The sequence below is a fragment of the Empidonax traillii genome, unplaced genomic scaffold (genome assembly GCF_003031625.1).
Source record: "Empidonax traillii isolate 1590-97213 ecotype Southwest subspecies unplaced genomic scaffold, ASM303162v1 scaffold477:size924519, whole genome shotgun sequence".
NCBI lineage: Eukaryota > Metazoa > Chordata > Aves > Passeriformes > Tyrannidae > Empidonax > Empidonax traillii.
Genome location: NW_020955670.1, coordinates 303,987 through 323,213, shown reverse-complemented (window position 1 = coordinate 323,213; position 19,227 = coordinate 303,987). Strand labels below are relative to the sequence as shown.

Here is a 19,227-nt window from a genome sequence, read left to right as displayed (position 1 = left end):
ACAAACCCTAATGGTAAAAACACACAGTTCTTCTTCCCCACTATCCTGTGATATTTTAGGGGAATCACTCACGATTAATGCACCTTCCTAATAAACAGTATTAAAGCGGAAGAACCATCCCTGCACAAAAGACCAAAAAATCTGAATTACTTAAGGTGAATAAAAGTAGATGATAATGGAAAAAATTCGACTTAAAACAGTGGAAAAATATTTTACAGGCCCTACTTCCTTTTTGCTAATCAGTAACTTTTGATGTTGAGCAAATAGTAATGCAGTCGCAGATCCTGGTTGAGACAGTCCCTCTGAAGTTCCACTGGAGTTCTGCTATGCAGAACCAATGACTGTGGTGAACAAACAAAAAGAAAAAACAACTTTTTAGCTTTCACTTTCAGATTTAGATCACGACCCTGAACTATTGATTATGTAAATTATACCACTTCAGTTGTGTAGGGAAATATAGAGGTATATTTAAAATTGTACATTTTAAATACTGGCTCATATAAATAAATATTTTGGCCACCTGTGTTTTAAGAATGGCTGTAACATCCTTTCAATTTCAGAACCTACACTTAAAAAACATGGTATACCCAACTTGACTGGAACACACTTTTCTTTCTCCCTTTTCACACTCAAATTGTGCCACTCTTACTTTCTCTTTGCCATGTGCTCGTCTCTGTTTTTCCAATACAAGTTTTGTCTACCCCATATTCATTTTGGAGGTGTTTTGGAAAATTAAGGGAGAATCCAGTCATGTAGTCACTGCAGATTTACAACAGTTATTACTTACTGCAACCCTGCTTTTTTTCCCCCCAGGATTCTAAAAAAAAGTTTATCTCAGTTTCAGTATATTACGAAAAAATGCAAAAGGCTCTACAAACACCACCTCACATGAAAATATGAGCACTGGAAACAACATGCATTCAACAGATAAGAAAGAGCAAAATAAAGATAAGCCAATGCATGGCACAAAAGAAAATTATATAGGAAGCACTACCAAAAAAATGAGTTTTCTATGTATTAGGTTATTGACTAAAGTTTTGATGGTCTAGCAGTAAAGGGAATTTAATATGTTTTTAATATGTTCTAATCTTCTATTTCTTCATTTACTATGGTAAAGATTATGGCACTTGAACATTTAGTAGCTTTTAGCCCGCTTGTTAATAAAACCTTCTATAACTGAGGATGTTGATAGAATCACAGAGTTACAGAATGGTTAGGGCTGGAAATGACCTTAAATATCACCTAGTTCCAACCCCTCTGCCATGGGCAGGGAACCTTCCACTAAACCAGGTTACCCAAAGCCCCATCCAGCCTGGTCTTGAATATTTCCAGGGATAGGGAGTCTCCAGCCTCTCTAGGCAACCTGTTCCAGTGCCTTACCGTCCTGACAGTAAACAATTTCTTCCTAATATCTAATCTAAACCCACACTCCTTCAGTTTAAGACCACTCCCCCTTGTCCTATCACTACATGCCTTCATGAAAACTCCCCCTCCAGCCTTCCTGTAAGCCTCCAAATAAATAATCCATTCTTATACCTCTGCTTAAGGGAGCATCTTATAAAAAATGTAACATGCTATAAGAAGCGTTCTTTAGTACTGAGCTGCTTAGCAACACCTGTGTTCAAATAGCCTCTGGGTAAGTTTGACAAAAACTGATTTGACATCTGAGGAGTCCCATTTTTTTTAAATGAAAGGAAGAAGCAAACCCACAAAATCGGATTATATTAAAACACCCATTTATGTTTTAGACTAAAGAAGACTCAGATAATGAGATGTTCCTCAGTTTCTGCCTCAGGCTAAAAATAACTTCTACATTTTGCTGTAAAAGTCAACTGCCCGAGGTATCTTTATTTCATACAAGGCAATTATAATGCACAGTATCTTCAAGCGAACACAAAGTATCTCTATGTGTACTCACTGTACAAGCTTTGTTAATTTTTGGTTTATTTCTCATTTCAAAAATGCCTTTCCAACCACAGAAGTATTATAGACTGTTCTTTTTCAATTCGTTTTATCACTAACAAATCAAAAGAGAAATATTCTGAAGAGGAAATTCTTTCACGGATGTGTTAGAACACACCAAACTCTAGCTAGGCCATGATTCAGAAGTGTCTGAATGCAGGTCCCTAAATCCTTGGTTGTCAAGGACAGGCCCCTAATTTAGTTGTTAAGAATGTTGAAAGTGCCCAATTCCAATATACTTCACTGGAATGGTTTATTAGAGTACTTAACACACCAAACATAAACTACATACTTAAACATTAAACTGTAGAAGTCCAAATCTGAAAAACAATCACATTTCTGAGTTTACTATAATATTTAATACCTCTGTGAAAGAAATGTGACAATTTTTCAGGCCCAAACATCTTAGAAAACAATGACGAATCTGTAAACTAATAATTTAAGCTCTGAACATATCCTTTATCTCTTCTCAGCATTCTACAGCAGAAATGGATATAATTCAAAATATAAAAATAAGGGCTTTGGCATCAAATATAATGTGAAGCATCTCAATACACCATATCCTCACCTTTTTTTCCTTAAAGAACAAGCCCAAAGGACTGCTGTGCCAAATGTCTCAACATTCAGTTTTTAAATCTTTCCGCACGTCTCAGCATTTTACAGATGTTTGTAGCTTTTGTCTAATTGAAATGACAGTGTCATACAATTATCCTTTGAAGTACAACATTACAGACACACACACAAAAAATTCTTTCATCTTGGAGTTAGTACATTAATTTAAAGGGAACTTTTTACATAAGGATCTGAGAGCTTTTATAGGAAGGAAAAAAACTGTAACCCTAAACATGGCTGTGTAATAGACAGAAGTAAAGCAACTCATTTAGTACAAGGCTAAACCACAATCTGCTACAGGACCAAGCACTTCCATGTTCTGCTCCAACTCCCACATTCCAAAATCTTTACTCAAAACAGATTTTCCTCAAAACTTCTCCTCCAAAGAAAGCAGACAACAAAAAAATAAATATCAGCTTTTGAGTTTCTGTTCTAGAGGCACCTCTAGCAGCTACCAACTTCAAGAAAAATTACTTATCATTAAATGGTACCTCTGAAAAGATAATAGTTACTGAACCAGTATGAAGAACAGAACAGTCATGCATGGAATCTTTGCTAGGTTCCAGGTTGCATGTGCTGAAATTGTTTTCTTACATTGTAAAGAATGTGTGCTATATAACACAGAATGAGGAGAATTCATCAGGTAACTAAGGTAGTAAGGTATTGCTAAGTACTGTTGTCTGACCAGAGATCAATATGACTTTTGATACCTGTCTTATTGAAAACATGAAGTAATGGTCCTATTTCAGATTGGATTCAGTCTACAAAATTTAATAAGCCACATCACGACAAAAATATACACAGCACATCTGAATCTGTGATTAACAGTCTGGGACACAGACTACCAGAACAACTGCTGCCCAGCTTCAAACAACTACAGCGAAAAAGGCACTGGCTGGGCAAAGCATTGCTTAATTGATCAATATTAATAATAATTCCTAGTTCAACCTGCAAAGACAAAAAAGCGAGTTTATGGAGGAAATTGAGATTACACTTCACATCATTCGACTACTCTGTTCATTGCACCTTGAAAGAATTATTCAGATTAACTTAGTTCTAAGATCTCTGAGAGCAGATAAGAGTTCTTAGAGCTCTTTTGAAATGGTAACACACAACATATTAAGACCTTTTTGACATCCAGTTTGTTTAATAATCTGTATTAAGAGCACCAGAAAATTAATTAGTACCTAAACTTTGCAATAAAGGTCATCTCTCAGAATCTTGAGAAATATATAAAATAACTAGTGAACAGGAATCCTGACATGAGACTAAATACCACACTGGATTTTTTTCAGGAAAGAGGAGGAAATAAAAATCAAAAAGAGGGGTCCCATCATATATGAAGGTTCTTAGAAATGTGGACCTCACTGCCAGCTGATTTTTTGTATGCTAATAGTTTACACAAACTGAAGAGGAGACTGAATAAGTATATTGCACATAGATGCATTTCCTTTCTATCTATTTAACAACCTTCATCTGATGCTGCAAGTCTTTGAGATGAAAATTGCCAAGTGGCTAGAGAACTATTTTACAGGAAACATTGGACAACATTTCCACATTCTCTATCCTGACTACGTGTCTGATTATGACCATGGTAGGAGAAGGACACTGAGCTAGGTGGCTCCTTAGTCAGACCCACTCTAATTAGTCTAATCTTATTGGTGTACAGAGAGGAGAGAGTAAGCTAGAGCTTTACAGAGGAATTAAATACACCTTAAGTCCATACAGTAGGAAGAGACTGATCCAGATGACAACAGGGAAATCCCATGTTCCTACAAACACTTGACTGCATTTTACATAGAAAACAACTCATAAAATACACACCAGTAACTACAGCAGGACATGAACAAGTTCCTATAACTCACAAAAAGCAGCAAGGTCAGAAAGCGCTGAGAGGAACTCTAAAAGAGAAATCGCACTTACTGCTTCCTAGGCTTCTGCATTCTGCTATGGCCCCTCATCATGGAGGTATCCAGCTGAGACATCACACATACAAACAGCACTTATTCCACAACACTTTTTCCATGTGGGAGTGCTGTATGCCTCCCGCCCAGCTCTCCTGCCTCTGTACCTCAAATCCCATTATATCACCCAGTTCTGCTGGTTAAAGCTCACCTAGGTTGCTGCTCTACCAAAAAACTAAAGCCATCCTTTTGCCAGTTGTCCCAGGCAGACACGGAGTATAGAACTAGGCTCTTTGCACAGGGCACGGCAGGAGACAATGGACGTAAATTTAAAGGACAGACCAAAAGAAGGGAAAATACTTTCAGCATAAGGACAGTCAAGCCCTGGAAGGGTTACCCAAAGAGGCTGTGCAGTCTTCGTCCCTGGAGATTTTCAAGACCTGACTGGATGCAACAAGTTTGAATTAAGATCTCCTGCTGTTCCTTCCAACCCTAATTACACTTAGATTCGATGTCCACACACAGAAAGCACATGCCCCAGACTATGCTTCTACAAGTCTCTCACCTACTGAAAAGTCTGATTTAAGAGATTCAAGACATTACTAACTCAGGTTTCAGATCAGGAAAATTAACGAAGTACTGCATAACACGCGGTGTGAAGCCCATGCCCAGCACGGTTTTTTTTCATATTTTTGTTTGAAGGTGGGCAACAGTTGAGGGTTGAGATAGGTAAAAATTGCAGATGGCATGGCATTATTTTGTTTCTCTGAGAGGTTTTTTTTGTTAGCATAGTTTTTTACATAAATCTAGCTTCACACAGGGTGAAGTTCCTATATTTTATACCAAACCTGGTGGCACCTTAGATGACACGTGATTATTACATGGTAAGACTACACAACAGATTAGAATATAAGATTTGCAATTCTGGAGTAAGAGACCTAAATGTCCCATTCAGTCCTTCACGGCAACATGCCAGCAGATCAAGCAGATCAAATACAGAAAAATCCTGAAATAAAACATCAGGGTTGTGGTTTTTATTTTAATTTCCCATGACCTTGTGTAGCATGAAAAATAAGTCATCCACCTACAGTCTTCCAAATTAAAAAGGCTTTAAATACACAACTCCAACTTTGAAAAAAATAAAAAAAAAAGATAGCAGAGAAAACCATGTATGAGTTTTCATACATGTAATGAATGCAAACTACATAAAGATAGTTTTAAGGAATCACTACAAACTTTTGTGGAACTGGTCAACAATGACCCTTCCAAAGGTCCCCTGTACACTTCAAGCTACAGGACTTAGAAAACAACTATACTCTAGAGATGCAATGAAGTAAGCCTAATAAGTCTGTACCAACAAATATTCTGCTTATCAATTAATATTATCATATCTAATTTACAGCTGGGGTGGGATTTGTTTTAACCTTTCCTTGTGAAGAAAGAATCTATTTCCTACCTGATCTTATAGGGATATACAGAAACTATTTTTGACATAAGAAATTTTTTTATGGTTTCTTTTTTTATGCAGTAAAGGAAGATATGCCACCAAAGATGCACGAATATTCAAGCTGCATAATGCAAAATTGAAATAGTAAGGTATAGTCAAGAGTTGGATTGGTTTTGGCTTCTCTTACAGAACAGGTGTTTTGGGGTGTTTTGTGGTTTGTAATTTTTTCTTTTTCAGCTTAGTTCTTTTGACAGTAACACATTCATAACAGATTCAAAGCACAAACAGGCTGCTGGAAAGTTATAATGCAAGCCTGGAGACATTACAAAATAATTCAGGAGACATTACAAAATAATTCTGAAGGCACGTGAGGGTTTATGAATGAGTGCAGAAATTAAATGACTCCTGGCTTTTACTCTCCTGTATCCTCAAGAGAAAGTTACATCTGTGGAACTGAGTGAAGAAGGGTTGTATTTTTTACTTAGAGGTAATTCTCACAAATAAAATATACTGGTTTAAAGATATAAATCACAAATTAATCATAAATCCCAGTCTAGGCAGAATTCTCTCACTCTTTTTACTGCTCTCCCTTTTTTTTTTTTTTTTTTGAGGGAGTAATCTTCAGCCTATTGAACCTACAGTAGAAAAATAAAAACTTAATTACAGACTAATTTCCTTCTAGCTTTGTAAATTAAGAACTAGAACACATTTTCACTAGAAATAGTCAAATCAAAGTCAAAATAAGGAAGTCTCAAATGCAAACAGTTTACATTTTTTTCTATTACAGAAACAAACCAAAAGTCTAATTTTATCATAAAACACATTTTTTATTTCATTATTTATTCCAATTGCCCCTCTCCTGATGTCTTCAGTAAATGAGTCTCTCAGTAATTAGTTCCAAATATTCAGGTTTGAGATGAATCAGGATCCCAAAGTCACAAAAGCATTTTGAAGACGTGACAATTCCAAACATTGAGTTTTTAGAAGCAGGAGTTTTGGAGTGCTTCTCCATTTATCCTTTCATTTTTTAAACTTCCAGGGTTTCCTCATAAAGTTTTAATTTCCTCCACACCTAACTAAATTAGCACTTAGTTTTGAAAACACTGTTACAAATACCCAATATTGATATTTAATCCCATTATCTTCAGAAGACTGTTCTAAATAAGTGTTATAAGAAATGAGATAGCAAAGGTAGATTCAACTGCAGAATGAAACCAAAGCAGCAACTCATCATTCATCACAGTCTTGGTAAAATATTTTAGTTTTAGGGGTTTATAATATTAAATACCTAAATAGAAAAATAGTTTTCCACAGAATTACTCTTCCAAAACATCAATAGCTTCAACAACCTGAGACAATACTACAGACCAACAAGAAGGATTGACCTCTTCACAGAATGGGTAAGGTTGGAAAGGACCACAGTCAGTCATCTGGTCCAATCTCCCCGTTCTTCCTGTTTTTCAAACTACTTGTTCTTTTGTTCTGCTGCCTTGAAAAAAGTAAAAGTTTCCCACCATTTCCACCACCAAGAAGAAACTAGAAAACGCTAAACCATTTCCCTCATACATACAATTTTAACAATTCAGCTTCAACAAATAGTCTATACAACTCTCATATTAGGGTCTTCTGCACCTGTAATCCCAGAAGCATTGAACGTTTCCTTCAAGGATGAAGAAGCATCTTTGACTTGATCTCCCTGTAGTATCCTTCAAGACAAACTGGTTAAATATGGCCCAGAGAAGTGCACTATTACTAGGTGATGAAATACTGGCTGCATCTTCAGGCTCAAAAGGTTGAAATCAGTATTATAAACTTCCACTGGCAGCCAGGTAAGCGGTAGCCCTCAGGGGCTGATATTAGTGCTGATAATATGCAACACCTTTATTAGCAACCTGAACAATTGGATGGGAGCAGGTCTCGGCTGACAACAAAATGGCAAGGACTGGCTAAGAGGTTGGAAAGCAGAGCTATTTATACCAACCTCAACAGGCTGAATATATTCAAAATTTTATTAGCCAAGACTGTAAGCAATGTGATCAAAACTGGCCCCATTTAAGTAGGACATTGGATCAGAGAACTTTTTCAGAGATCCCTTCCAATCTCTATCAGTGTTACGATTCTCAGCCTACTACATACTATACACCAGTGCTGAAAAATCTTCAGTTTAGTACCCAGCTTTAAACATGTTCAGCTACAGTATAACCTCACCATATTATTATTGTTTAAAATATTAAGTATCTTAAAATTAACTGCAAGTTATTTTCACATTTATATGCCCAAAGCAACACAAGGTTCTTTTTTAATTGTAGGAAACTATCAACCTATCATTCAGGCAGAGCATTTTCAATTTGAAGCTGAGACTGAGGCATTTTTATAAACAAGGATCAAATATTTTCAGAGAATTTACTTGTTACAGTGAAGATACAAACAAATTTTAGAAAAAAAATTGTCAGATAAGTCATTTTTAATGATAAATAGCAGTGTGTTCGTTACAGTGAAATAACTGGTCATATCAACACTTCCCTTGCTATGCTTTTCAATGAGACTGGTCACCTGATTGGAAGCAAGATGCTCAATATGTTTATTTCAGTATAAAAGTAGACAACTGTACAGCTGACAGACTGTTTCTACTCTTTAACCTACAATACTTTTTCTTCCAGATTATCTTGTCTTTTAAGTAGGCTTTAGGAACAAACAACAAGGGGACAGTGTTTCAGTCTTAAGTACTAGAAATAGCCTAGAAGGCACACAAAGAAATATTTATCTTGAGACAACCAGTGTGTACATTTATTTGGGGTTATGGGCTACATGACAGATTGGCAAGAAAAGGCAGTAACTGGCAAAGCCAAACAGCAACAACATTCAACCACCAATTACAACTTATACTAAATACTTCTCTTGCTTGCTGTAGAATTCAGTACTTAAGAGAAAATAGTTTACTTACATTGCATTTCTTTTCCACACACTTAAATGTATATTTTCAGATGATTCACTCCAAAAACAGGAGAGTGAGAAAAAACAACCATACAGTAATGTTTTCCAATTATACCTAGGTATTAAAAGATAATTTTAAAACCCCACCTTCCCAAAATTGCACTTAGAGAAAAATGTAGAGTCAAAAGACTTAGAGAAGAAATTAACAGCTTCTCCATTACTATCCCTCCCATTCCAACAGAAACAAGGGCTGGAATTTAAAAGAATTAAGTGTATAAGAGAATTAGTACTTTCTGGTAGAGTCCTGTGGATTCATGCTGCAGGTACTGACCTACCATCTATTCGTATACAAAAACATCCCTGTTCAATTAAGTAAGAAGTGATCCATATCTGCACTGTCCAGACTTAATCCAAAACAGCGTTATCCTACAGCATAGAATAGAATACACTGAGTTAGAAGGGACCCACAAGGATCAGAATCCAACTGCTGACTCTGCACAGGACAACTCCAAAAAAATCACACCATGTGCCTGAGAGCATTGTCCAAACACTTCTTGAATTCTGCTGTGACCACTTCCCCAGTTAGCTTGTTCAGTGCTTGACAACCCTCTAGGTGAAGTACCTTTTCCCAGTATTCAATCTAAATCTGCCCTGATGCACAATTACGCGCCTCTCTCTTGAGTCCTATCACTAGTTACCACAGAGAAGAGATCAGTGCCTGCACCTCCACTTCCCCTCGTGGGGAAGCTGGAGGCAAAGGTGATTTTTCCCGTCTCCTCCAGGTTTAACAAACCGAGTGACCTCAGTTGGTCCTCAAATGGAGAAGCAGATGCTACACCATCTTCATGCCCTCCTTTGGACACTTTCTAATAGCTTAATATCTTTCTTATATTGCAGAGCCCAAAACTGCACACAATATTCAAGGTGAGGCCGCCCCAGTGCAGAGCAGAGCAGGACAATCCCCTCCCTTGACCAGCTGGTGATGCTTTGCCTGATGCACCCCAGGACATGGTTGGCCCTCCTGGCTGCCAGGGCACTGCTGACTCAGATTCAACTTGCTGTCAACCAGAACACCCAGATCCTTTTCCATAGGGCTGTTCTCCAGGGTTTCATTCCCAGTCTGTACATCCAGGGTTGCCCTATCCCACGTGCAGAATCTGGCACTTGTCAGTGTTAAAGTTCATAAGGCTGGTGACTGCCCAATCCTCTAATTTGTTGAGATCTCTCTGCAGGATCTCACTGCCTTCGAGGGAGTCAACAGCTCCTTCCAGTTTTGTGTCATCTGCAAACTTGCTTAACATCCCTTCCAGTCCTGTGTCTAAGTCATTTATGAAGATGTTGAAGAGCACAAGGCCTAAAATAGAGCCCTGAGAAACCCAACCAGTGACAGGTCACCAGTTTGATGTTACATCATTCACTATTACCCTCTCTGCTCAACCCATGAGCCAACTGTTCCCCCACCACATGACGCGTTTATCCAGCTGTGTGCTGGACATTTTGTCCAGAAGGATCCTGTGACAGTCAGTATCGAAAGCTTTACTGAAATCCAAAAAACCCACATCAACTGGCTTCCCTTGATCAATTAGGTGGGTTACTTTGTCATAAAAGAAAATCAGGTTGGATAAGCAGGACTTTTCTCTTACGAACCTGTGCTGGCTGTGACCGATGACTGCGGTGTCCTTCAGGTGTTTCTCAGGCACTGAAATAAGACTGGCATACCTGTGGTCACTAGGGTCATCCTTCTTGCTCTTCCGGAAAACTGGGACAACATTTGCCACCTTCCAGTTGACTGGGACCTTTTCAGATTCCCAAGACCATTCAAAAATCATTGAGAGGTTTTGTAATGACATTAGCCAGTTCTTTGTGTACCCCTGGATGAATCTCATCAAGTCTCATACACTTAGAGGGAACCAGCTAGAGCAGCAAATCCTGCACAGGTTTGGGGTTGACTGGGAGTTTATCATTCTCATGGTCATGGTTCTCCAGCTCAGGTCTCTGTGACTCGAAGAGACCATCACCAGTGCTGAAGTCTGAAGCGAAGAAAGCATTACACACCTCTGCTCTGTATTCCTGTTTGTGAGGTGACCATCCTCAGCATGTAACAAGCTGTTATTTTTCTATACTGCTTTTTGCTATTAACATATTTTTTAAAAGCCTTTTTATTATCCCCCACATTTCTGGCCAGTTTCAAGCCTGATTGAGCTTTGGCTACACAAATTTTCTCCCCACAGTGGTGAACAGCACCTCTATAGTACTCCCGTGTTCCCCGAAGTTCCTTCCACTGGTCTAAGGTGTTTTTTAATTTTGCCTTAGCTCCAGAATAAAATCCCTGCTCAGCTTAGTCAGCCTTTTGTCTCACATGCTTAACTTCCAACATTTTGGAATTGCCTGTTCCTGTACTCTCAGGAGATGACACTTAAGAAGTGACCAGCAATGACAGATCCCAGCACCTTCAAAAGCATTCTCCCAGGGGACCTTACTCACTAGTTCCCTAAGCAGCCTGAATTCTGCTCTCCTCATGTCCAGGGTTGAAGGCCCTTCAGGCTGGCACTTTCCCTCCTGTCAACAGAGATTTTAAACTCAATTGCTTTGTGGTCACTGTGGCAAAGATGGCCACCAATCACTACTCCACTCACAAGACCCTCTCCATCAACCAGCAACAAATGAAGGAGGGCACCTTTCCTAAGTCAGCTCCCTTAGTACCTGTACCAAAAAGTTATCAACAAGGTGTTCTAGAAATCTTCTGGAAGTCTGTCTGTACCAGCTGTGTGGTGTTCCAAGTTGACATCTGGCAAGCTGAGATCCCCCTTAAGAACAGGGGTGGTTGATTTATAGGTATCCCTTAGCTCCTTAAAGGATAATTGGTGTTGTCATCCTGGCTGGGTTTTCTACAGCAGACTCACACAATGACATTTGTTTGTTCGTCCCTTAATCCTTACCCATTGGCTCTCAAGTGTGTCACTGCCAACTGCAAGCTCCACATATTTGCAGCTCCTCTGTTACATACGTCATCCCTTCATCTCACCTGCCCTACCTATCGCTCCTCCAGAGCCTGTATTTGTCCACTGTAACACACCAGTCACAGGTCTCATCCCACCACGTTTCACTTATGCCAATAATGTCCTATCTCCGGGACTGGGTCAAGGCTCCTAGCTCCTCTTGCTGGCTCCTTTTGCTGTGTGCACTGGTCTAGGAACACTTCAAGTGCAGTTCATTGTAGCCAATACCTTATGGAGAGGACTGAAGGACCTCATTAGAGTGCAGTCCTTTAAACTCTGCCATGCAGTTTCACTGCTGATCACTGGCAAAGCTGGGTTTCTCCGGGACTTGGCAGTGATAAGCAGTGGGATAGGTTTGGAAGGCACTCATGCAATGACTTAGAAGCTGCTACATGGATTTTGTGATTTAAATTTTTCCAGAGTTCTAAGAGGTTTTTTGTGGGTTTTTTTTGTTTGTTTGTTTTTTGTTTGTTTGTTTGTTTTTTGACTAAATAATTTCCATTATGTAGCTAAGTGTCAGGATATTAAACCATACTCCTAAACAAAACAAAAGAAAAAAACCTTAAAAAAAAAAGGAGGACCTTATCAAGTACTAAAGAAAGATGGAAAGAAGAAAATATGCTCTTTGAATGGGTATTGCCAGGAGATTTGGTCAAAATCAGAATTCACAAAGGCGTTAGCAGAAAAACAAACTGGATGTTAACAACCTCAATACAATTCTTTTCTTGGAATCTGAAAATGCTTGTATTCACCCTGCCACATCTAAAGGAAGAACCATAACGGAACCATAGTAAGATGCGTTCACTAGACAAAGCAAGCAGAAGGATGGTCTAACCTATCATGAATGGTTGTCCAGATCTAATAAATGTATTTCAGACTTCCATTTTAACAGTAATACATCTGCATGAATGTTAAGGGTATCACTGGTCAGAAATAGGGGTACTTTGAACTCTAGTACTCTGAACAAACTCTTATTGAGGCTTTTTTCCCCCAACACATGCAAAAAGAAGCAAGTTGTTTTACAATAAAATAGATGTTAAGACTACGCAAAGACATTACCTCATTAATCTCAAGATATAGACAGAAGAAGGAAACTTAACCCTCAGGCAGGCAATCACTGAGAAAGATACTGCTGAAAGGTAAACTTCTGGTGAAGAGTCCAACAGCTAGTACAGGATTCCACTGGTCTCTCTCTCTAGTTTCTACCCATTCAGAGAAGGATTTCAATTTTTTTACAAGGCACCCAGTAACTGCTATGCTTGACACATTTAGCACTTAAATTTTTTTTTAAGTTTTTCCAACTGGAACACAGCAACTTTCTGTCAGTCTGCTCAATTCAGCACGCTGGACTTCTCTTACAGCACGAACCCTTTCTTACCCCAGAGAAAGAAAGAGCTCATTGCCCTCTGCTTACTTGCAATGCTGTTGTTTTGTAGGACACCTACCAAGCACCATACATGAAGTGCCTTCTAAAGAGACAGGTAGACTCTTGGAAGCAAGCCATCAGCAGGGTTTCAAGATGTCATATCCTTACTGCTGTGACTGGCTGAACATCCTATGCAGATTGCATATTTGGATCACTTCTACCTTTCACTACAGTATTTCTCACAAACAGCTCAGGAGACTGTTGTGTCTTGAGTCTGGTAGCCTCAGGCACAAAATACACAGATCAGTGTTCCTTATACCTTTCTAAATCATTCATTACTCTGTTATTAACAGAAAAACACTTCTGAATTTAAATGATTTCCATCTGGTTAGGTGAAAATGTAAACTTTTGTTACATGAAACCCAGCTATACCGTTGTCCTTCATAGATGAATCAAGATTTTGATTATATATACACCTTTTTAAAAAAGGTAACCACAAAAATACTTGTTATTCTCCCTACTGGGGTTCAAAAAAAACACAAAAACAAAACAAAAAAAAACCAGCAAACCAGAAAAACCTTTATCTACATAGCTATGCCAGCAGAATCCTCAAGTGTAAACACGTACAAAAGTGAAGCTGCACTTTCACCAGTGCAACTTGTTTTGCTCAAAGCAGGACAGAATTACTTTAACAATATATCGTACTATACGTGGGTCCTCACAAAGCATTGTCAGTACATAATGGGAACTCTGTCTTTTTTGGACAGATATCAGCTGTAAATGAGAAAAATGCTACAAGTAAAGTCAACACCTGTATCAAATAAATACCTGCAAACTGAGAAACACTTTCTAAAGGTAATTAAAAGTGGTTATAAAATCTAGAGAAGGAAACATATGTAGTTATGATAATTGTAAACAATTCAGTTACGTTTTATAACCTGAAGTACTATTATGAGGCAACAAAATCCAAATCCCACAGCACTTAATATTTGGAGTTAATCCACCTTTCAAGATCCGACAAGCTATCAAGAAACTGCTTTACAACCACTGTAAAGGAAAAAAGATGCAAGTATTACCAAAGTCATTTTCAAAAGTCACCATTATTTAGATAAGCAGTAGTGCTGAGAAGATAAAAATCAGCCTTTACCTTTATCACAATGTACAAAGTTTCACAACTACTCCCATCCTGTCACCACTCGTTTCACAGCTTCCCCTATGGTTTCTGTCCTCCATCACCTTCAACACAAAATACACTTAAGACACAGAACTACTTAAGAATTGACTCTAATTCCTTCCTATTGAACAGAAACTAATAATTAATAAAAATAATCCAATATTTTACATGCCTATTTCAAGATAACTGAGAAAACACAAACTTACTTTTCTTATTCTGCCACCTTTCCTATCATTAAATTCTCCAGCTGCATTGCAGCTGAAATTGCATCCCACTTTCTTGGGGCAAAAACTGTTTTTGTATTCAGTTTGGGGCGCTCTGTATCTTCTATGAGTGCATTATTTCAACAGGTGCCCATTTTCCTTTTTAAGTATTTTATTATCAGTCTCCACCACAGTGGCACAATGATCAGAAAAGGGACATTTAGCACCAAATGGCTACTTGAGAAAGACTATTTTCTTGAAAAATAAGACAGTGAAACACTCAAAGCTCTAAAATAACATCTCCTGAAAAGTAATTTTAAAACATACACCACGCAGAGCTACAAGGGCTAAGTGGTTACATGCACTGTGTACTACTACCAAGTCACTCTGTATGGCACAGTAAAGCTACGTCCAGCATCCAATGAGAAAGACAGCAAGAAACTGGCACGTTGCTGATTACTCCAACAAGATATCACCTATATCCCAGCCTTCTTTTGTCTGAGAACTGCAACTGACCAGGCTGAAGCAATACTTCAAAACGTTTTCTTACAGCTACATAGCTGTATCAAAGACAGGACAAGTAAACAGTCTGCAAAACATTCATGGTTAAGTAGGTACTCGCATTTGACACTGGAGACAGTTTAGTCAAAAATGCAACACTACTAGCAAGTTTCCCCAATAATACCTTGTACAACAGGTATCTACATTTATAAAATTTGACCCCAAAAATGTGATGAAATGCTTAATTGCTAGTTATAGAAGTAATTAGTATAAAGGTACAGGAAGTTTCCACGAAGTGCCAACACACGGTGACATGGTGCAGCAAGGTTTAGGCCCTCAAAAACATGGAAACAGGTGAGAACTTGTTTCTCAATGCCTAATATGAATACAGTCACCTTTAACAACGCAGCAAATTCATATACAGGATTCTAACGGCTGCTGAGCAAGGAATGTGTTTTCCTGGAAAGCAAGGCACATTCTGAGCAATGCTTTAACAAAACAAACAAAAACCCTAACCACCACCAAACCAGCAAACCCCAAACACCACCATCAAAAAACTACTGAAGGAACACTAGTTGAGAAAACTAGTTCAAAGAACTAAGACATCAGTCTCAAAGAGCAAAAACAAACCCACTGCCCAAAAACAACCAAGACAAGACAAGAGTACAACTAGGGATGGGGTACACAGCAGAGCCCCTAAGATATCCCTCTACACAACGCTTGCTGCAATGTGCAAAATCATTACTAATTGGGCTAGGACTAGTTGACTTGGAGAAGTAAAGATGCAGCATTTTAAGGCTCCTATAAAGGGCACAAGTGGCAGGTATTTAGGGCGCTCCAAGACACAATCTAGGAGGTTTGCACGCTCTGAAGCCAGAAAATTAAAAGAACTCACTTTATCACTTGTATCCATCACTTTCCAAACCAACAACAACACTGAAGACCTATGTCACAACTCTTCACCTCAAACTAAAGGCTATGCAAACAATTATTCTCAAAAAATACAGTTATAAAGATTTCTACTGTTCCTTAAACTCATTCCTCCACCTTTCAAGACCTTCTCACGTGAAAGCGTGTTCTGTGAAAGTGCCTAGGATGTCACAAAAAAAAAAGGGTTAGTGATTTCACGTGTGGAGAACATGATTTCGCCTTCTCCTTCAACTTCAGAAACAAAGATCTTATTTTCTAGTGTTACTTTAATAATCTATAATGTTAACCAAAAGAACTACAAGGGGTTTCCTAAAAAACCACAGTGGTCATCATTATTAGTGCAAAACTGAAGACAAAAATCCATCTCTCTCCGAAGTTCCCTGTGGCCTTTCCTATTAATGGCAAAAAAACCACTAAAAACTTAGTTATCATTCTTCTAAATTCCTCTAGGAGTATTACAAATCAATGCCAGATTTTTATACTAGTAGCAAACCACAGAGGACAGTGGTGTTGGCTGATAAAAATATCTTCCTCTGCCTTCAAAAAAATGCTCTTATAAACCACCACATTTTTTCCAGTGCAGGAAATTCTTCTGAGTTCCAAACTGAATAATATTTACACCTGAACATCTAATTCCGACCTGATAAATCAATTTTCTTTCATTAACATTGTTTTGACCATACTTCACCAGGGACCTCTGAGTTATCTTTCAAAAGCCCTAGAACTTACTCTGTCGACAAGAAGACTTTAAGAAAAAAAAATAAAAGCCGCGGGTCGTGACAGGTCTGATTGATTTCGGATAAATGACACCTCATCTGCCCGTCTGTTTGGATGCCGCCCCGTAATGACGGCTGCGGTCGCTCTGCCCGATGCGGGCGCATCCCGCCTTGCCCGCAGCGTGTGGGGAGCGCTTGGCCAGCGCAGCCCACGCGGGGAGCCCGGGCACGGCCGGAGCGCTCGGGAGAAAAGTGCCGGGGCTGCGCCCGGCGCCCCCAGCGGCTGCTCCGCGGCGGCCGCACCCCGCGTCCCCGCTCACCTCGGCGGCCGGGATGTTCACCACACCTGTCGACCTCCTCTTCTCCCTCAGCTTCCTCTTCTCGATCTGCCCCTTCCCCTTCCTGGCGCTGGGGCCCGAGCTCTTTCCCTTGGCGGCCAGCTTCTCCTCGCCCTCGGGGGAGTCCGGCGCGGCGGAGGGTTCGACTGCCCGGCCCGCGGCGACGGCCGGCGGCGGCTCCTTGGCGGGGGCGGCGCGGCCCAGGGCGGCGCTGGCCAGGCTGACGCAGTTCACGGCCCCGCCGGCGGGGGGCGCCGCGCGGTCGGGGGGCAGGTTGTTGTTGTTCAGCTCGGCGGAGGGGCCGCTCCCTGCGGGACGGGGCTCCCCCCCGGCCGGTGCGCCCGGGGCCGGCGGCGCCTGCTTCGCCCGCATCTTCTCCCGCTTGGCTTTCCACTCCTCCAGAAAGTCCGTGGTGCTGCCCCCGGCGCTGCGGTAGCCGCCGGTCGCCATGTTCCCGGCGGGCTGGACGGTGGGAGCGCCCCACCAGCACCTCTGCCGCCGCCCGCCCTGAGGCGGCTCTGCTGCCGCCCGGAGAGGAGAGGTCCCGGCGGGGCGGGCGGGAGAGACGGGGGCGGGGAGAGAGGCTCGGAGAAGCACAAACACCCTGGAGAGAAACAAAAGGGGGGACGTGAGCCGTCCCGCCGCACTGCCCATCCCCGTCCCGCCGCCCCGCCAACTCCCTGGGAAGCCGCCCGGGTACGGGTCTCCATCAATGCCCGCCCTCACACGCTCGGCTCCCACGGATCGGACCGCGCCGCCGGAATCCGCTGCGGCGTCCCTCGCTCCCCGGGGCTCCCCTCATTCCTCGGCGCGGGGCCGCCCGGCGGCGCCCGCCTCCCCCGCCCGCCCGCCCGCCGCGGCCACGACGACCGCACAGCGCTGTCCCTCACCCCCGGGCCGGCGGGTGCCGCGTCCGCGATCACGGTGCCATCCCCCCGACGCCCGCTTGCCTGCCCGAAGAGCCGCGTTCCCGCGCAGAGCGGGGCGGGGCGAGCGCTGCCGGCGCTCACCTCCCGCCCGGCGGGGCCGCGGCTCGGGCGCTCCCCTGCGCCGGCGGCACCAGGTGAGCGGCACCGCCTCCCGCCGTCCCGGAAGGAGCGGCGCGCCCCCGAGGCTTCCCGAGCTCCCTCCCCTTTCCCCATCGCGGCGCGGACACAGCCGAAGCCAGGGCGGAAACTGCCGAGATGGCCTCGACAAAGGGGTGAGGGCGGGGAGGCCCCGCCCGGGCCGGTGCGCGCCGCGACCCGACCGCCCCGGTGCCGGCCCGGCTTGGGGCCGCGGCACCTGCCCCGGGCAGCGGGAGCGGACACGGACCTCGGCGCTCCCGATGAGCGACAGCGAGGGCTGGAGGGGGCGAGTGGCTCCTCGGGGGAGCAGGATGAGCGGGACGGCCACCGCCGCCAAACGCCGCCGGCCCCGGGCCGCCCTCCCCACCCCGGGCAGCTTTAACGGGCGGCGGGCGGGGGCTGCGGGAGCACAGCCGGGAGGGGCCGGAGGAGGCGGTCTGGTGTCACCCCCCTCCGCAGGGGGCTCCGTCGAACCCGCCCCGCACCTGCCGCGAAGCCTCGGGTGAGGGGCCCCGACGTGCGGCAGCCTCCCGCGGGGCAAGTGCCGCGCTCGGCCCGCGGGCGGGTCGGCTCCCGGGTACCGCCCGGCAGGAGCCGCGTGGGCAGCCCGGCTGGGTCAGCCCGCGGCCCCGCTCCCATCAGGGACACGCCGCTGGGACGGGAGCGCCCGCCTGGCCTGGAAACGTGGTCCATCGACAGCGGAGCTGTGCCTGAGGGGAGGAGCCCGCAGTTGGTGGCTCCCGCGACATTAATGATTTCCCCTGGGCCGCTCCGGCGGTGCGCAGACCGCAGCAGCTGGTGGAGTTCGCTCCTGCGGGCGGAAGGTTGAGAGAGTGCTTGTGTTTTCCTGATGTGACAAGAAACAAGGATTCAAGAGGTTTCCACGAGTAACACTGCAAAGACTTGAAAGATGTCTCGTTCATAAATAGTAACAGCCCTCAGTGGGGAAACCTGACTGCTTTAAATGTTAGGAAACACGAACGTGCAAGGATCGTGATGGGAGTGTGTGTATCTGTTAAACAGTTTGCCTAGGTGTTAAGATGGCTAAACCTGCACGGAACACTCAGCACAGCT

The 19,227-nt window shown here is 42.7% G+C and overlaps 1 protein-coding gene across 1 annotated transcript in view; it reads right to left on the bottom strand.

Moving 5' to 3' along the window:
- PAWR (pro-apoptotic WT1 regulator) overlaps positions 1–17,779 on the bottom strand; it is a 78,698-nt gene extending 60,919 nt beyond the window's left edge. The window contains exon 1 of the mRNA XM_027896091.1: positions 17,069–17,779. Within this exon, the coding sequence (XP_027751892.1) occupies positions 17,069–17,740 (672 nt within the window). The 5' untranslated portion in view covers positions 17,741–17,779. The remainder of the gene's footprint in view (positions 1–17,068) is intronic.
- Between the last annotated feature and the right edge of the window lie 1,448 nt (positions 17,780–19,227).